Here is a 19,474-nt window from a genome sequence, read left to right as displayed (position 1 = left end):
TGCCACTAATTTGTTGGAGTTCTCAACGGTTACATGCAGGCCGACATTGTCACCATTCAACTCAGAGGGTTTTTTAGCTAATGCATTTGTCTCTGCTGCTGCACAGCTTCCCTTCGTGCTTACCCTTGCTGCTAATACTTCTATATCATTTGGCTGAAGTGGGGCTGAATGTTGTGATACAATTTGTGACAACTCCAACTTGATAGCTTCTTGTATTTGTCCTTTAAATGTGTCCATAGTGCGCTGTTTTTCCTCTTCAACCCTCCTCATCCACACCTCCTCTCTTTTAATGTTTTCTTGTTCAGCCTGTCTTTGCCATTCTTCTTTTAGGTTACCAATTATATTAGCCAACTGTTCTACAGTGATGTTTGATGAACTGGTAGACCGACGCGATGATGGACCAAAGTACTGCGTAATTGTAACCCCTGTCCCAGCCCCACGTACACGACCAGGATGCTCCGGTCTTCCAATAGCCATGTTCAAAATATCGTCACGTCCGGAAGGCACAATGCTGCCCTGCCTGCTTTGCTCTTCCAAAGAGTCCTGTTCATATAACACAAAACAAGATCAAGGCATAAAGGAAGTTGTCATTTAAAACTTTGATTTGTTTGTCAGTAACAATTAATGATAAGAGTTGCTTACAATTTTGTCAGCAATTTCTTTGGCGGCTTGAGATGTCATCTGGCCATATTGTTTTGTGCGTGCACTCTTCCATTTCTCGTGTCTAGAAATTGGTGATGGTGGGAGGTACAATGAAGGGTCCTCGGTAAATGCTGCTTGTTCTTCTCGTATCTTCCTTTTTTCAGCCATTAATTTTTTTTCTAGCAGCTCATAGCCTCCCCTAGACAACAGGTGCGGAGAGTCATTATACTTTTGAATTTCTTGTGCCTTTTTCCGTATCCCCTTGAAATCAAAAAATAAGCATTTGTCAACTATGATGCAAAACATTTATTCCAAGGAAAAGCATTAACAGTTTGTAACATACTCAAAACATTAAAACTGGAAATAACCTGCCAGGTAGGGGTTTGCCTCATTTTTGCAAACTCGGCCCAATCTTTTTCATTAATGCCATATTTAACCAAAGGATCATCTTTTGCTTGGCCGTCAGTGTTACCATACACATATTTAGTTGTCAACGCCGACTTAAATTGCCTCCAACGCGTTGCCACAGTTGACATCACCTTCTTTTTGGCATTATCACCCTCGGGGATGTCGAATTTTGCCTACAAAACATGTGTGTCAAACAAAAAAGCATAAACATGAATGTGTGTAACAAATATTAAATGACCAGCATGAGGGACTTACCAATATGTCATCCCATATCATGTTCTTCAGTGTTTCAGGTACATCATTCCAGCTAGCGTGAACAATTGGAATCTTGTCTCGTGCCACAACTCCAAGGTAACTGTGAAACTGATCCTTGTGAGGTCCGGATCCTCTACCAGTCGCTGGATTCACACTGACTGTTGCCCTTGCTTGCTCCAATGTTCTTGCTGTCAACCTTCTTAGCCGAGTGGCTTGTCTAGTTTTCCTAGACGTCCCATCAGAAGGAATCTCGGACTGTGTGGGAGATGGAGGGGGTGTCGTCATTCGAATGACCCTGCTGAAACAAAATACATGCAGTGATATGGTACCACTGATCTTGATTACCTTAGGAAATTGGGTATAAAATCCAATCACTCTCTTGATTACCTTAGGAAGCAGTAATATTTAAGCTTGATGTAGCTAACGAGGGAAAAGTATATTGAAACATTAGTACGTGTATATGTCTAATGAGATGAGGGAAAAACGAGAAAAATGAATAATAATATAAATTATATCTAGTATTGAAAAGTATATCCCCTTTTTATATTTCAATTAATAAAAATTATATCTAGTATTATTTTATAAGGTAATTATTATAAAAATATTCTAATTGAATAATAATATAAAATAATTTGAGAAAATAATATATAGATTAATAGTGTAAAAAAATTATATCATCAATCGATAAAAATGTTAAATATGATAATTTTTCTATTTTTACAATAATTAATTTAAAAGTTATCGTTGACAAAAATTTACGATTGATTAATTATGTAAAAACTCTTTATACTATTTTTTGTGTACAATAGTTGTATTGAGATTCAAACTTATAACTTTTAAGTATATTCTCATCACTAGGTTGATTCTAATAGGTTGAATTTTTCACACTCAATACATTGATTTTAAATTAAAACTCAAACAGTTTTACATTCTTAATGTATTGTTGAATTTTTTGCAAGGGGGTGGAGATCGAACAAAGGCCCTTATTATTGGCAAGGTGGTGCAAGCAATATAGAAACTTTGAAGGAGAGTGGGGACAAAGAATTATAGAAAGAGAAAAGGGTGGACGAAGGTAAAAGGGGTGAGTAAGAAAAAAGAGAAGGGAGAAAGCATCCTATTCCCATAATGGTGCAAGGCAGTGGTACAAGAAACAATGATGCCGATTTGACATGGGAAAACTTTATCCTTTGCCCATGCCATGATGGTTTTCTAAGTCATACTCTTCACTCTCTCTCTCTCCACAACCAACAGGGACTTATCTTTCATTTCTTTCCTTTTTACTTTGCTTGCTTGCTTTCACTTTATGAGGATTTTAGGTCTGTCTCAACTTTTAAGACTTTTGCTGCCCCTTGAAGCCAAAATAATTAATGAAAGCAAACAAAATGAAACCACTCCTCTTGGTCGTTTCCAGAAATTGATGCCCACTTATGGCCATATCACAGCACACACCTTACTGTGTGTGCCCCCTTTGTCTAGTACCACTGATCTTGCTTGTTTTTGCTGGTTTTCCATCCAAAGCAAAAGGCTCTCTGCTACCATTCACAAATCATCCAAATACCCTCTTGGCTGATCTATGGTCTAATCATTTCCCTGATCCATTTCGCGTGTTAGAGCAAATCCCATTTGGGGTTGACAAAGATGAAACATTCACAGCTCTATCATCACATGCAAGAGTGGATTGGAAGGAGACACCAGAAGGGCATGTCATAATGCTAGATGTGCCAGGGTTGAAGAGAGATGAGATCAAGATAGAAGTGGAAGGGAATAGAGTGCTGAGAGTGAGTGGAGAAAGGAAGAGGGAAGAGGAGAAGGAAGGGGATCACTGGCATAGAGTGGAGAGATCCTATGGCAAATTCTGGAGGCATTTCAAGGTGCCAGACAATGTGGACTCTCAAGGTCAATTATAAGATTTATTTGTATAACTATGCACATTTAAGTACAATTCATGGAATGAGGGAAAATGACAAGATCAATGTAAGCATGCCTATTCTTTTGTTCAATAAAACTTTTTTTAACCTATGAGATTAACTGTTATGGTTGTTATATTGCTTTGGTTTTTACAATTTGATTTTATTGCTGAAAATATTGTTTTTAGATTATATTTTTTGAAGTTGTAATCATTCTATATTCTTTAAGTTTGTTTACTGGCTTTTTTTTCACAGATCAAACATATTGAGAACAAAAAATGTCATGGATGCGTCGTGAGGGATACAGAATTTACTTAGTTTTTTTTTCTCTTATTCTTATTTGATATTATCCCTATAATTAGTTTTTCTTGCTTCAAATAGGTATTTTAATATTTTCTTTAATTTCAATGGATCAAAATGTTACTTTTACTTACTTCTTAATTCTGGTGATAAATTTTTTATATAATTTTTAAAGTTGCTTACTTTTTTAATTTTCTTCTATCTTAAAGTTTTGTTGTGTACAGAGCATGTATATATATTAACCTCCATTCTTTCCATCATCTAATTCCTTGTACAACATTCCATCATGTCTCAACTGTGAACAGTGTAATCAAATATGGAAAAATACCAAAAAATAAAAAAGTAACATTTTATGCATAACTTGTTTAGATGTTATTCCTTATGGTTCGAGTAATAATAACGATTTTTTTTTGCATAAAACAAAGAGGGGAACGAGCAACAATTTGAAGGTTGTACATTCAGGAACTAAAGAATTCAAAATAGCTAGTAATAAGAGGGATTTGTTTTTGGGATTTTCTGAGCACCAAGAGCGGCTACGCAAGAAGCTTGCACTTGACGAGGGAAGGATATTTGCAGCTAATGAACAACTTTCTTAACTATTTGTCCTTCAGATTTGACTAATTCTTTTGCTAATATGTAAATATAAATAGTATAAGGCTATGGCTTATGGACATGGTCTTTTTTACCCCTAACAATTTTAGAAGTAAATATAGACCATGTTTTTACGCCATAGCCTTATACTATTGTCATTTACATATTAACAAAAAGAAACAGGAAAGTCTGAAGGACAAATAGTTAACAAAGTTGTTCATTAGCTGCAAATATCCTTCCCTCCTCAAGTGCAAACTTCTTGCGTAGCCGCGCTTGGTGCTCAGAAAATCCTAAAAACAAATCCCTCTTATTACTAGCTATTTTGAATTCTTAAGTTCTTGAATGTACAACCTTCAAATTGTTGCTCGTTCCCCTCTTTGTTTTATGCAAAAAAAAAAATCGTTATTATTACTCAAAGAATAACATCTAAACAAGTCATTAAGTCAATGTTACTTTTTCATTTTTTGGTATTTTTTAATTACAATTTTACTTCAATATCTATTTTTTTCATCTACTTAGGTCGAGGATGTTGATGAAGAGAAGGAGAAGGAAGAAAAAAAGAAAAAGAAGATTAAGGAAGTGTCACATGAATGCTCCTTGGTGAACAAGCACAAGCCCATTTGGATGAGAAAGCCTGAGGAGATGACAAAGGAGGAGTATTCTGCCATAATGAACAGCAGTTCAATCAGTTTAATAAGGAGTATGACAAAGGAGGAGTATTCTGCCAAGTTCTATCTCTACCATTAATAAGGTCTGCCCAGCCACCATAATTTCTTTAAAATACATTCACCTATTGACGTCCCTTATGTTGTCTAACTAATTTTGAGAGTTATGATGCATGTTCTTTTGAGCGTCTAGCCTATGCCCATTTATACTTGTAAATTAAAATTATTTGCAGGCAACTACTTGCATGACAAGGGTAGCAGTGTCTTGAATTCGTGGAAAATGAGGATTAGAATTGCTTTGGATGCCTCTCGAGGAATACAATATCTTCATAATTATGCAGATTCATTTATTATTCACGGAGATATCAAGTCTTCCAACATTCTTCTTGATGCCAGCTGGACGGCAAGAGTATCTGATTTTGGATGGAAGTTTATGAGAAACAAACAACGTATAATTGAGAACACTGATCCTGAGTACGTTATTCGAGGTGCATTGTCAGCAGAGAGTGATGTGCATGGGCTTGGAGTTGTACTGTTTGAACTTCTAACAGGAAAGAGACCTACATTCGTGTACGGGGAAGATGGAGGCACCCTATTAAGTAGAAAACATTTGGTAGACTTTGCTGTGACTGCTATTTCAAATGGATTTTTGGAGAAATTTTTGGATCAAAGGGCTGGACAACCCGATGTGAATGAAGCAGAAGCAGTAAAGTTAGTGGCTGATACCGCTATCCGTTGTGTGAATTTGAAACTGAAAGATAGACCAACCATGGCTGACATTGTAGTCAGATTAGAGCGGGCTTTGGCTATTTGTGATTATGATAGCATTTTCAGGGCTTTGGTTTCGAATTGTTAACTCAAAATATGGTGAACCTTCGGGCTTTATCTATGAAAACTAGATCAGCTGAACCTTCGGGCTTATATTCAACTAGATCAGCTTATAGATTGTTAACTATTGCTAACAGAGATGTACCTTAGGCTAATATTTTCAAGACAATTTCGAGGCTTAACATTCCCCCAAGAGCTGTTATTTGAGTTATGGTTTCGGGTGGGAATCTATGAGGTGGAAGCGGGTGGTCGGTCCCCTAGCAGCCTCTCCAGCATCTCACTTCATCCACTTCTGTGAAGGCTTTGGAGCTGGGAGGAATGAAATCAGATGGCCCAGATGGTGGATTGCTTTAACAAGCTCAATTTGGAAGCATAGGAATCTATTCATTTTCCAAGGCAACAGATTTGAACCACCAAAAGTCATGGAAGATGCATTGGTCATTTATCATTTTTTTAGTTCTAAGACATGTTAAATGTGTCTCTGTCTTACACATCAGACATTTTATTTATATGTGATAGACATGTAACAATTTATAGTAATTTATAAACATAATTTATACTACCAGTTAGTATAGTGAAAATTCGTCCTACTAACTAGATAACTTCATTTACGAAATTCATTTCCTAGGCATGTTTATATCATAATCAAATAACTAAAATAGTTAAACTAATCAAACAAATTATCAACAGACCAAATAATTGTTAAATTCACAGAATGCAAACACAAAAGCATAGTCATCATTCATAAGAAAATAGTATTTTTTTTGGAGATGCAAACACAACTAAGGTATGTTAAGCATGCAAACTTACAATGAGAGCTGTTTCCTGGTGATGATCCCTCACTTGCTGTAATGGTCCTGTTCCAGAAAAACCCATCAATTAGGAACATGAAATGTCATCTGTGAAATTTCAGACTACAACACACACTAAGCAAAACGACATTTCAAAAGCAAACATAATGTTGACATTACAACTATGAATTTATGGGCGGGGCTAGCTAGTTAATTAGTATTTATTTTATACTACGAAATGAGTGAAAGGAGTATTAATTTATCAAGACACATCAGACTATTATTTAATACTACTACTTTTAGAGAAAAAATATACTTATTTATTCATATAAAAATTAAAGATAAAATCAGTTTTTGTTTTTTATTATACATTTTATTTAGTTTTAAATACTTATATATTTATCATAAATGAGAATAATAATAAAGTCATAATAAAAGTAAATGAACTTAGTAAATATTATGAAAAGAAGTTATGGGGCGGGATATAAAAAGATGGAATCAATTTAGTAACCTATTTTTACTTACTGAACCTAGTTGAACCTAATTTAAATGGAGTATTTAATAATGGTGAAAGTATGAATATTTAGGCAAGAGAGTGGTTATTATAGATTAATTTAGGAAGCGGGGTGTGGGTGAGGAATAATGTCAGTTGTGTTAATGAGCGACATAAGCTGATTGGTGTCATTGGTGACACTATTGTACTCTAAGTAAATTACGCAGTTATGCAGGTTGACATTACCACTATAATGAAAGGCAGTTAGGTGTCGTTATTTTCCCATAGCCCTTCATGATGGTCATGTCTCATTGCATGTTCAACATCATCTTCCTCGGTGGCCTCAATCACAGGTATTTGGTCATTGACAGGTGGCATATCAGTCACATCAAAGGGTGGATAATGACTATAGTCGATCATATCAAATTTTCTGCCTTGTATAACCACGGACCAAGTAGGGTCAGACGGATCTTCAACATAAAAAACTTGCCTGGCCTGCACTGCCATTATAAATGGCTCATCATTGTAACCACCTTTTTTTAGGTCAACTAAGGTAAAGCCCATTTTGTCTTTGCGGACCCCTGTATTCGCATGAACCCATCGACAACTAAACACAGGAACTCTAAATTGACCGTAATCCAGCTCCCATATATCTTCAATGACTCCGTAGTACGGCATTGACGCGTTAATGGGATTGTTATCAGAAACACTACTAAAGTGAGCTGCCTCACCCTCAACACTAACCCCGCTGTTCTGCATGGTACTTCTTTCATCTTGTGACTTTGTGTAGAAAGCATAGCCATTGATATCATATCCCTGCCAGGTGGGCACATTCAGATTTGGGCCAAGGGCTAATAGTCGGAGGGTTTCGGAAGCTGTGGCATCGGAAAAAATGCACTGCCTGAACCAGTTGACAAAAGTTCTATTATGTTCCTGCAACAACCTCATCTTGTTCATTCTTGGGTTTTTAGCTGACAATTGGTTTTTGTGAGAATGTAAGTACGACATCACCTCTGCTGTGTTGTTTAACACATATAAATGCGCTTGGGACAGCCTTTGCAAATTCATGGTGACAACATCAAATCCTCGAGTTCCCCTACCTTGACTCGAGGGTTGATGCCGATTTTGAGGAACACCGACTGGTTGTGCGTTAGTTATATAATTTGATGAAAACTCTATTGCTTCTTCAGCAACATATCTTTCAACTATGCTTGCTTCTGGACGATATTGGTTCTTTGTGTATCCTTTCAGCACCTTCATGAACCTTTCAACCGGATACATCCATCGTAAATAAACCGGGCCACACAACCTAACCTCACGAACCAGATGAACAATTAAATGGATCATTATGTCAAAGAATGAGGGGGGGAAATACATCTCCAATTCACAGACAATAATGGCAGCTTCATTCTCCAAAATATCCAACTGCGATGGGTCAATAACCTTGCTGCATATAGCATTAAAGAAAAAACACAAGCGAGTGATGGTATTACGAACTTTTTCAGGCAAGATTCCACGAATGGCCACTGGTAAAAGTTGTTGCATTAGTACGTGGCAATCATGGGATTTCAGGCCAATCAATTTCAATTCCTTAATTGACACAAGCCTCTTCATATTTGAAGAGTATCCTTGAGGAACTTTGACATTTGCTAGACATTGACAAAAACTTTTTTTCTCAGCTGTGGACATTGTGTAACATGCTGGGGGCAAATATGTCCTAGCACCTCGTAAAACTGGATGTAGTTGCTCCCGTATACCCAACTCAACCAGATCCTGTCGAGATTTTACACCATCCTTTGTCTTCCCCTTAATGTTAAGGAGGGTGCCAATCAAACTATCACACACATTCTTCTCCACATGCATAACGTCCAAACAATGCCGAACATCCAGATTGCACCAATATGGGAGATCGAAGAATATTGACCTTTTTTTCCAAATGTTCTTCGCAGACATGTCCTTTTTTTGTGTCTTACCAAAGGTAGTTTCTATGTCTCTGACCCTTTGGTAAACATCATGAGCAGATAATGGTTCAGGCACTATTTCAACCTCATTATCTCCATTAAACGCCTTCTTCAAACGCCGATATGGGTGATTTCGGCTTAAAAATCTTCTGTGCCTTGTATACACTGTCTTCTTCCCATGGGTTAGTTGGATGTAACAAGTATTTTTTTCACAAATAGGACATGCATGGTGTCCTTTGACACTGTATCCGCTCAAATTACCATAAGCGGGAAAATCGTTAATCGTACAGAAGAGCATTGCACGCAAGTTGAATGACTGTTTAGCATTTGCATCATACACTTCAACCCCATCAACCCACAGTTTGGTCAAGTCTTCTATCAAAGGAGCCAAGTACACGTCAATATCATTTCCGGGTTGTTTTGGACCAGCTATCATCATAGAGAGCAACATATATTTGCGCTTCATGGACAACCATGGAGGAAAGTTGTAAATCATTAATAATACCGGCCACGAACTATGATTGGTGGTCAAGTTACCAAAGGGATTCATTCCATCTGAGGCAAGCGCAAGCCTTAGGTTTCTAGGCTCTTGTGCAAAAGATGGATACAAGGAGTCAAATGTCTTCCATTGTGTACAATCAGCGGGGTGCCTGATCATACCATCCATTCTTCTTTCATCTATATGCCACCTTAAGTATTTAGAATCTTGTACACTCGCAAACAACCGCTTCAACCTAGGTATTATTGGCAAATACCAACAAACCTTTGCTGGACGACGACTAGCGGTGGTTGAACCTTCAGTACCTTCCCCATCGTTGGCCTTGTACCGTGAAAGTCCGCAAGTGGGGCAGAATCGCATATCCAGAAACTCATTTCTGTAGAGAAGGCAATCATTCGGACATGCATGGATTCTTTGGTACTCCAAGCCTACGGGACATAATATCTTTTTCGCCTCGTAGTGACTCTTCGGTAAGCTGTTATGTTCAGGAAACATATTTTTCAATAACAAAACCAACTCTGTGAAGCTTTTGTCACTCCACCCGAATCGAGCCTTTAGGTTAACCAAAGCTAGCACAGCTGATAACCTAGTAAAGCTTTTGCATCCAACATACAATGGCGTATGCGCATCTGTTTGAAGAGCATCGTAAATATCTGCATGACATTCCCGAAAGCCCTCTTGCCCAAGATCACGTATCATGTCTTCCATGAGATCTCCGCTTTGTAGATCAACCGGATGAGGTGGACATGTTGCTGTATGACCAACCAACTCACCATGCCATATCCACTTTGTGTACGTCGGGCTAAAGCCATCACATATCAGATGCGATCTAATGTCATCCAACGAATGACGCCTCCCGTTGACACATTTAACACAAGGGCAGAAAAAGTTGCCATCTGTGGTTGCTGAATGTATTTCGGCAAATGACAAAAACTCTTCAACTCCATGTTGATAAGCTTCGCTTATGCGAGGTGCTGTAATCCAAGATCGGTCCATGCTCAGTGTTGTCTAATACAGAGCATGATGATGGGAGGCAGAACAACAAATGTTGTATATAAGATAAGAAGCTGCAATTCGTCCTTTGCAATCACAGCTTTCCTAAGCCAAATGAACAAACAAACAACGAAATTTAAAAAATGGAGAAAAGGTTTAAGAATAACAATGTCCAAGCAAATGTTTGGACTTATTGGAAAAGAACATGGTAGGGAAAAATGAACATATAATAGGGGAATGAGGTCCATAGCATCAACTTCATATCAGATGAAAAGAAGAGAGGGACGGGGGAAATTTAAGCCAAAAACGAGAAAGAGAGGAAATGGATCTACCATATTTACATTTCGTAATGGATTGGAGATATTAGACCTTATATTCATCTAATTATAGAGTGTTGGTAGTGCCAACATATCAGCCATGGCTCAAGGATTGTGTTGTTATTTGTCCTTACAAGAGATGAAACAAGCGACCAAGAATTTTGATGAGTCAAATGTGATAGGGGTAGGAGGGTTTGGAAAGGTTTACAAGCGTGTTATTGATAATGGGTTCAAAGTGGCTATCAAAAGATCGAATCCGCAATCAAGGTCATGTTAGTACACCCTTGAAAGGTAGCTTTGGATACTTGGATCCTGAATATTTCAGGACGCATCAATTGACCAAGAAATCAGATGTGTACTCATTTGGGGTTGTTTTATCTGAGGCACTTTATTTGAGAAAGGTAGCTTTGGATACTTCAATTCACAGTTATAAGATAGGAGTTATGCTAGTGTCCTTAACCATATCAATTACAACCAACAATAAATTGAAATTTAATTTTTTAATCCAAGTTGCATACTACTGATTATAAGAAAATTAAACACAAAGCTACCAAATTTATTATTTTTCAATATCACATGAACTATACTTAAGCACATAATATACTTTGAAATCAAATTCAAGTCAATGCTCTCATATCAGAATCAACCCAGAAAAAAATAAAGCAAAACAGCTTGTTCATAGAAAATACTATTATCATGATTAAATACAGGATTTTCTGGGACCAGGAGTTCAATTTCCACTTCATATTAGATCAGAGCATATATAACAAGAAAAAAAAAGCTAAAATATTGTCAAAAAGCAACTTATTAAAAAGGTAGTAATTATTTGCTATGTTTAGATATTTAGCGAACTGTATATACCTATATGGTCTTATATATAGCTTGTCCTAAGCACTGGTTAATGAGGAGAGTTATGTAATAATCACCTCAATACTCAATATCAAATTCAAGAGTCAATTGGATTGCTCTGATTAGTCACATTTGTGGGCTTCGTCCATGTCGTTGGATTCACATAGCTAAACTGGCATTCTTCTGCAGGTTTACAGCATCCAGACTGCACAAAACATCCAACAAATTAATGCAAAATCCACAAGGTGTCCAAAATTAAGCATAACATATTGTGTGTCACAATGAAATTCAATCGTAAGACATCCATTAAGTAAAGCCGTCACAATAATTTGCACTTATTATGATTAAACAAATAAATCTTGTACATTGTATAACAGTATATCAATACTATCATATAAGAACATCCTAGTAATATATGAATCATTCATAATTTTATACATCCATTAATATCTTGGTATTTCTGTTCTTATTTTTCTTTTTTTTACTCTTTCTAGTTGTTAAAGGTATTAAATAGTATTTTTTTTTTTAAATGCAAAGATAATTTATATTAATAAAAAGTACCAGAGGTACTTCAAGATATACATAGATGTCATTCTTTTGTTATATAATAATAACCTTTTGTTATATAATAATAACCTTTTTATTTAAGATGTACATATATATAAGATGTAATGATGCATACATTTGCAAATTTTGATACTTGATGTCATTCTTTTGTTATATAATAATAACCTTTTTATTCTGGATGTGTCCTAATTTATGGTTTAATTATGTAGATTCATTATTTTTTTGACACTCAAGATTTCTTAGATATGTGTGAATTACGAAGTCGAGCTTAGTGTAATGATTTTTTTATCTCTCACTGTAGCCTATCTATTCCCTAGCAGCTTAAGTCCTGAGATTCTAGAAGGTTTACTAAGATCAGGTTTGCAATGATACGGCATGTAGATGTCACAATGGATCAGGTTTGGGGATGGCTTTCATGTCTGCAAGGTAAGAATCTCTTGGAGGTTGTTTTTGGATAGACTCCCCACTAGGGGAAATTTGTCCAGAAGAAGCATTCCTATTCAGGATATTACGTGCCCTCTTTGTGGCTGTCAGCATGAGGAGGCTGGGCATCTTTTCTTCCACTGCAAAATGACTAAGGGGCTGTGGTGGGAATCCATGAGATGGATCCGGGGTATAGGAGCTCTTCCAGCTGATCCGGCTAGCCATTTTATTCAATTCTGTCATTACTACTGTGGCGTCCTTGGAGAATTGCTTACATCAGGTTTCTGAACAGATTAACAGACTATGTATATGTACGCTTATGGTGAATGTGGGAAGTATTGCTGATCGCTCCAAGGCAAAAAAGGGTATGTTCTAGATTTTATTTGTCAAGTTCATGTTTTATGTTCTGACTTTGTTTTACATATATCAAGAATTGCTTTTCTGGGATCAAACCGCCAAAGGCATTGTCGGAGAGGTTGAGAAGTTTAAGGTTTGTCATTTTACCAATTAGCTGAGGTAGTTCACCGGAGATAACATTGTTTGAGAGGGAAAGTACATGAAGTTCAGAAGAGTTGAAGATAGTGTTGGGTAGATAGCCATTGAGGAAGTTGTTGGAAAGATCAATGTGGCGAAGGTATTGGATCAAGCCTAAGTCTTCAGAAATGGAACCCAAAAGCTGGCTATTGGGAAGGGCCAAGCTAGTTACTCTGAAAAAGTCAGGGGTACCAGGGGCTCCAATTTCACTGCATGCATGCAACACCATGCCATGAACAAGGTGTTACATCGTCGTAGTTCCAGTTCTTTAAGACTGATAATGGGTCGCTGAGGATGGAGTATTTGAATTTAAGCAGGTGAATCCCATCAGAGTTAAGAGGTGTAACAAATTGAGATGTAACAGATTGAAGAAGTAGAAGAAGGAAGGATATGGTTACCAAGTACAACTTGTTTGTTTTGTTCACCAAATCTTTTGATCAGTTTGGTGCTTTGGGGGGTTAGAGAATTAGTCGCAGAACTTTTGGGGTAGGTAGAATGTGTTAGAGTGTGGCAGGCAAACAGGCTGTATGTGAGAGCACGAAAAATGATTAAATGAGGGTACTGAGAAAATGAAGGAGGAATTGGATTGATTTTGTACAGAGAAAGTGGCTGCAGAAAGAAAAGATAATTCTCTTTTGGATGGAAGTGTCCAAGACAGCACAAATACATCAATAACTAAAACTACTGCAACTCTTTTGGATTGCTACAATCCTCCTTACATAGATTATGATCATGCCCATGCGAGTCATAATAGGGAAAGTTCCTCACAACTAATAATTCCCAGCTCGGTTGTTCAGGTTGATGGCTCTTATATTCGCTCAACAATGGATGCAAAGAAAGCAAGATTTGAAAGTAACACTGGGAAGAGCTTCTAGGTAGACAAGCAGTGACAATGATTTACAGCATGTCCTCCATATTGTTTCCATTACTAATTGAGTAATAGTATTTATATGTGAAATTAGACTGAAGGAAATCCAAGGGTTGGAAAAATATAGGTTTTTCCTTGAATTATTGAGATCAATATGGCGCAGGCATGATGGACTTTCCCATAATTGACCCTGGTTGAAGTTGAGAGACAAGCAAGAAGGTATATATATTTGCGCTACTGTAGTTTGATTTTAATTTTAGGGTACATGTATATTCGTTAAATGTGTTTATACTTTATAGATATTACAATACGTGGTAGGGTTATCGTTTATTGACAACTCTTCAGAACTGTGTCAGTCTATATATATGTTTTGTCTAGAATTGAACTTTTCACCCCCTCAATCCTGAAAAAATTGTTGAGATGTTTCATTATTATTATTTTAATTTGCTGAGATGTCTCAAAGTGGACATGTTGATGTTTCATTATAAATAATTCGAGTTTATTCAATTACAGACATAACTAAGGATGGAGACAGCAAATCTAAAGCTCAAATTAAACATAGGGGGTTTCATGAAGTTCAGTGTACTAACTTGCACAATAGACCAAACGATGCTCAACGAAACTGATAATGTGGCACAGGATGACACCACTGATGAAGGATGGCAGCAGGCCGTTCCCGAAGCTCGTCTTTGGATTTTAAACCCCACTGAAACGCAAAAAAATAAAATTACAAGCCATAGCTGCAGATTACATAAGAACCTAAACAAAAATCATAGTTTCTGTCACAAAACACACAATGTATCTTACCTTATGGAACCACCTTATCTTCCTTAAACACTATGATGTACACCACGATGAAGACAACCAACAACAACAAAGGGCCTGAGACGACAAGGAAGCAGAATCGTCAAATGAATGAAGGAATATAACACATGCAAATGAAGGGATAGACAAAGAAGACCTAAATGCAGGCTTACCTTTGTCGGCGGCGGCTGCAAACGGAACAACAGGCAACGGACACGAGATGCTGTTTGTCGGAGACGAAGCTCTTTGTCGGAGAAGAAGGTCTGTGTAGCTAGGGCGCCAAAGTAAGGGCAAGTAGTCGAAAAATGGAGCAAAGAAGTGATACGGCGCGCCAAAGTAAGAGAAAGTAACAAGCACGTGCCGTAAACGTGATACAATTTGGGATACAATGACGGGTCCTAGAAAAGACCGTCTTTGAATGACGCCCGCCACGTGTCTGTACAAAACATACAACGACGGCTCTTCTAACAAACCCGTCTTTGTATGTTGACGCATTAAATACGAAGACGGGTCTAGGGCAAGACCGTCTTCGTAACTAAATGACGAAGATGATTACGTGTTTATACTGTAACCATACAAAGACGGCTTTTGGCCAAAGACCGTCTTTGTACTTTAATGGCTCCAATCACGTGGCCTCCACGTGAAACCATTAACGATACAAAGTCGGGTGTTCGAGAGGACCGTCGTGGTACTTGAACGCCTCCAATCACGTGGCCTACACGTGAAACCACCAACAATCCAAAGACGGGTATCTGGATACAACCGTCTTTGGATTTTGAATCCTCAAATCACGTGGCTGGCACGTGAAAGTACTTTAAAAACAAAGACGGTCTCACCAGACCACCGTCTTTGTATTCTGGTGGGCCGACTCAGGTGGTTGCCCCGTGCTACCATTAACGATACAAAGACGGTTATTCACCAAAAACCGTCTTTGTAACTTACCCACCTAATTACGAAATGCCACAACAGCTGGATGTCTACGACGGGTAACGGCAAACGTCGTCGTTCTCATGCGCTTAATTACAAACATGCCACCGATTCACCTTCTACGACGGTTCTTTGCAACCGGCGTAGAAGTCCTGACGTAGAAAGCTGATTTTGTAGTAGTGGACATTTTTCAATAGTATATATTTAGGGACTGATTTAATTAGCACAATGATCCAAAAGCCGTGAGTTGAAATTTTAATGTCTTTACAAAGTTATATAGCTTTTATTTTCTTAACTAAAGACATTTTTACAAGCTAAATTCTCATTGCAACTATAGATTTTGATTCATGCATTCTTATGCTAAGTTACCTGCATGCTTTAATCACTAGAATGTAGGTTCAACTTGAATAATGTGTGGTACTGATCAATTCCTCCAAAAACTTAAGTTATTATATGGATACCTGAGAATGATTTTATACCTTTCATATTCTACCTCATGCAAGAGCCATTTTGGCTTAAGGGATGGTCCATTTGACCTTGGGCTGATATTCAATTTAATTATGAAAATTGAAGAATGATGCAGCATGGCTTTTTCTTCTAACCACTTTATCTTAGATTCCATTACCATGTTAAACATCAATTTTCCTAAAAGCTTAAGCTGTCATGTGAAAGCATAGGAATTGTTTTATATCTAACTAGAAAAAAGAAACATGGGCTAGGCATGGAAGAAAGAGCAATTATTTGCTGGTAGAATTTTTTTTTTTGAACCCGACACTTGTCCATTCCCTGGACAGCCTTAATATTTTCATACACATAGTAAAAAAGAAATAATTAGACATTTAATATTTTTACAGCCAACATACTCTAAAAAAATTATTAGTAAATCTTCAAACTTGTCTTGCCACATGGACATGGTTTCCGATTGGAAAGCTCACTCCAAAGCCTATGGTACTAGAGAGTATAGATGTGATTGTGGAACCTTTTTTTCCAGGTACGTATATTATCTTAGCAATTTTAATGTGTGCTAATATATTACTTGATTTGTGTCAATTCTAGTTTATACATCAAAAGAGTTTCTCTTAATTTTTTCTCAGTGGACAATTTGTTCTCAGTGCATAAAATAGGAGGTAATTTGTTATTTCTTTTTTATCAAAAAATATTAATTTGTTAGTTTTATTAGAAATATCATTTAAAAAATTCAAAATCACAATCTTTTACTTTTGTTTTCTCACCTCACCATTGTTAATTTATGTCTTTTTATAACTTAGTTTTTTTTCTAGATTAATATTATGAGATTATAAATAATGTGATATTGTAATGAAAATAATATTTTTAAATATTTTAATTTAAAATTAATATATTTTTTATAAATTGGTTTTGGTTGGTTCATTGTAAAAATAAACAAATTATTAATTTTTTTTTGCAAAAACAACATCGGTTGGTCTAATATCGATGTAGAAAGTGCTCTTAGGACATTGGTTTTTGCAAAATCGATGTTGTAAGAACACTTTCTACATCGATTTTGATCAAAATTGATGTCATAAGCACATTCAATATTGATTTTGATAAAATCGATGTTATAAAGGCACTTTTCGATCTAGAAAGTGTTTCAGAATACACAATTCAACATTGATTTTTTTAGAATCAGTGTTGTTATGCATCTTACATCGATTTTCTTAAAAATTGATATCGTGTAGTGTATGTTAACATCGATTTTTTGAAAATCAATGTTAACATTAATAAAATTAACGTTAGTGGTCTCAACATCGGTTAAAACCGATGTTGAAAATGTAAAGTAATCAATGTTAAAAACTTATTTTCTAGTAATGTCAATTAAGCTATTAAATACTTTACGCCAATAATATACCAAAAATATCTAAAAGATGAACATGAATAAGAATTTTTTCTGCCTCCAGTGCAAATCAAGAACATTCATTATCCATCCTCTTTATCTTGATTATTGTGTGATGATAAATTAAGGAGTTTTTTTATATAAAATAAGGAACCTAACTAGGTTAACACTCCTAAAACACCCCAAAGCAAAGACACACCTAAAATATCATTAAAAAGGAAAAAGAGAATGACAAATTAGGTCAAAATCCATGACAAACAAACTAGCAGAATCTATAATTAAGAAGGAAAAATCTATTCCCAAGGAAGTCATCCCTCACAATATCAGGGATAGAATTCCACCCAAAAGAATAAAATTTAAAAGTTATACCAAAATTTACTAATTTATCAATACAAGAATTACCTTCTCTATATACATGAGAGTATACAAAAGTTATATGATTACAAAAAGAGAAACATGTGAGCCTGTACCTACGAAGAGGCCAAGAAATCAGAAACACGTTTTTGAACGCTTGAATCACCAAAACAGAATAACATTCAAGCCAAATATTATGCCAACTTTTGTCTTTAGCAGTCTCCATGGCTATGATGACAACTATAACTTCCGCAAAAATAAGGTGATTGACTCTGGAAAAGAATCTAAATTCTGACCATGTGTCACAATCTCTTATTTTCTTTCATTATATATATATATCAGAAATAAATAAAAAATACTGATATTTATTTATTTTAGAAACCAAGTTTATATTCATGTAATTTTTTAGAAATATTTAATTATTTATTTTTTATCTTTATATTTGTTTATTTCTTTTTTATGTTTTAATCTTTACACTTATTTTTTTTGTTTGCATATACTTTTTAATTTGCTTTAGTCTTCGTCATCCAAAATTTAGGAATTAAAACGGAATAAAATTTGCATCTGCAAGAACTAAAATCAATTAAAAAGTATATGTGCAGTTACTAAAACAAATAGATACTAATTTTTTTATACAATAGTTATTAGATGTGAGGACTAAAATGTAAAATTAAGTAGATATAAGAATGAAATAAGTAATTATTTTTTTTTATCATTCAAATATGCTATATATGTTATAATAATAATAAAAAAAAGCTTTCTTCTTTTGGATTTAGTGCACATGGACTGCGTCCACATGAAAATAAGTTTCTTTCTATCTACACGACTATTTTTATTATTATCATAGAGGACAAAAATTTAAGCTAGATTGACTTGGCTGCATATACTGGCACTTTGACATTATTGAAGGAGAGGATGGGTTTGACTTTCCAATTGAGTGCGAACATGGTTTTAATTTTTCTATAAACCATATAAATTTATTATACCATTTTTAAAGTTTTTTTTTTACATGAATTATGTACCTACTTGAATGATTAAAGTAAAGTTTAATTAATGGATTCAGATACTGATATAGACATCACGTACGTCAAGGCATAGTATATATTTTTTTATTACTACCTCTCTCGTCTTATTTATAAAAGATGAGTTATATAATGTATTTTTACATTATAATTTATTTCTTATAAATAGATCAAAGATAATATCACATAAAAATAAGTTTTAAAATTCTAGCAGGATAAAAGATTTCTTAAAACAGTGACACGTGGAACCGTATTATTACTTGTCTGAAATGGACATACATTAGGTGATAGTTTACGGGTACATTTCTTAGTATTATCTCATTGTGCTTCAACGTCCATTCTCTAGATTGGGAACACCCACACATGCGTTTTCATTTTTTTATTCTAAAACACTAATACATTGAATCTAAACGTTTTTGTCATTAAATTATACAGTTAGCAGTTAGCTACGGGACAAAATTTAGATATAGTTTTTTTTAAGAGTTTTCAAAGTTGTTTTCTAATTAAATTAAGTTTGTGTAAAAAAAAAAAACAATTGAAGTTATAAAAATAAAATTATAATTTTCGATAGGATTATAATACTAAGCATATCTAAAAAATTATATTTACATTTGTTCTTAATCT

The 19,474-nt window shown here is 35.5% G+C and overlaps 2 protein-coding genes across 2 annotated transcripts; one reads left to right on the top strand and one right to left on the bottom strand.

Annotated features, from left to right (window-relative positions):
* Positions 1-2,717: 2,717 nt before the first annotated feature.
* LOC100780960 (22.7 kDa class IV heat shock protein) lies at positions 2,718-3,584 on the top strand. Its single transcript, XM_006591198.4, has one exon. It carries the CDS (start codon positions 2,733-2,735, stop codon positions 3,210-3,212), a length of 480 nt encoding a protein of 159 aa, XP_006591261.1. The 5' UTR covers positions 2,718-2,732; the 3' UTR covers positions 3,213-3,584.
* Positions 3,585-7,144: 3,560 nt separating this feature from the next.
* On the bottom strand, positions 7,145-10,336 carry LOC106795075 (uncharacterized). Its single transcript, XM_014763610.1, has one exon. It carries the CDS (start codon positions 10,334-10,336, stop codon positions 7,145-7,147), a length of 3,192 nt encoding a protein of 1,063 aa, XP_014619096.1.
* Between the last annotated feature and the right edge of the window lie 9,138 nt (positions 10,337-19,474).

This window comes from Glycine max, chromosome 11 (assembly GCF_000004515.6).
Source record: "Glycine max cultivar Williams 82 chromosome 11, Glycine_max_v4.0, whole genome shotgun sequence".
NCBI classification, from domain to species: domain Eukaryota; kingdom Viridiplantae; phylum Streptophyta; class Magnoliopsida; order Fabales; family Fabaceae; genus Glycine; species Glycine max.
This window is presented reverse-complemented; position numbering and strand designations above follow the sequence as displayed.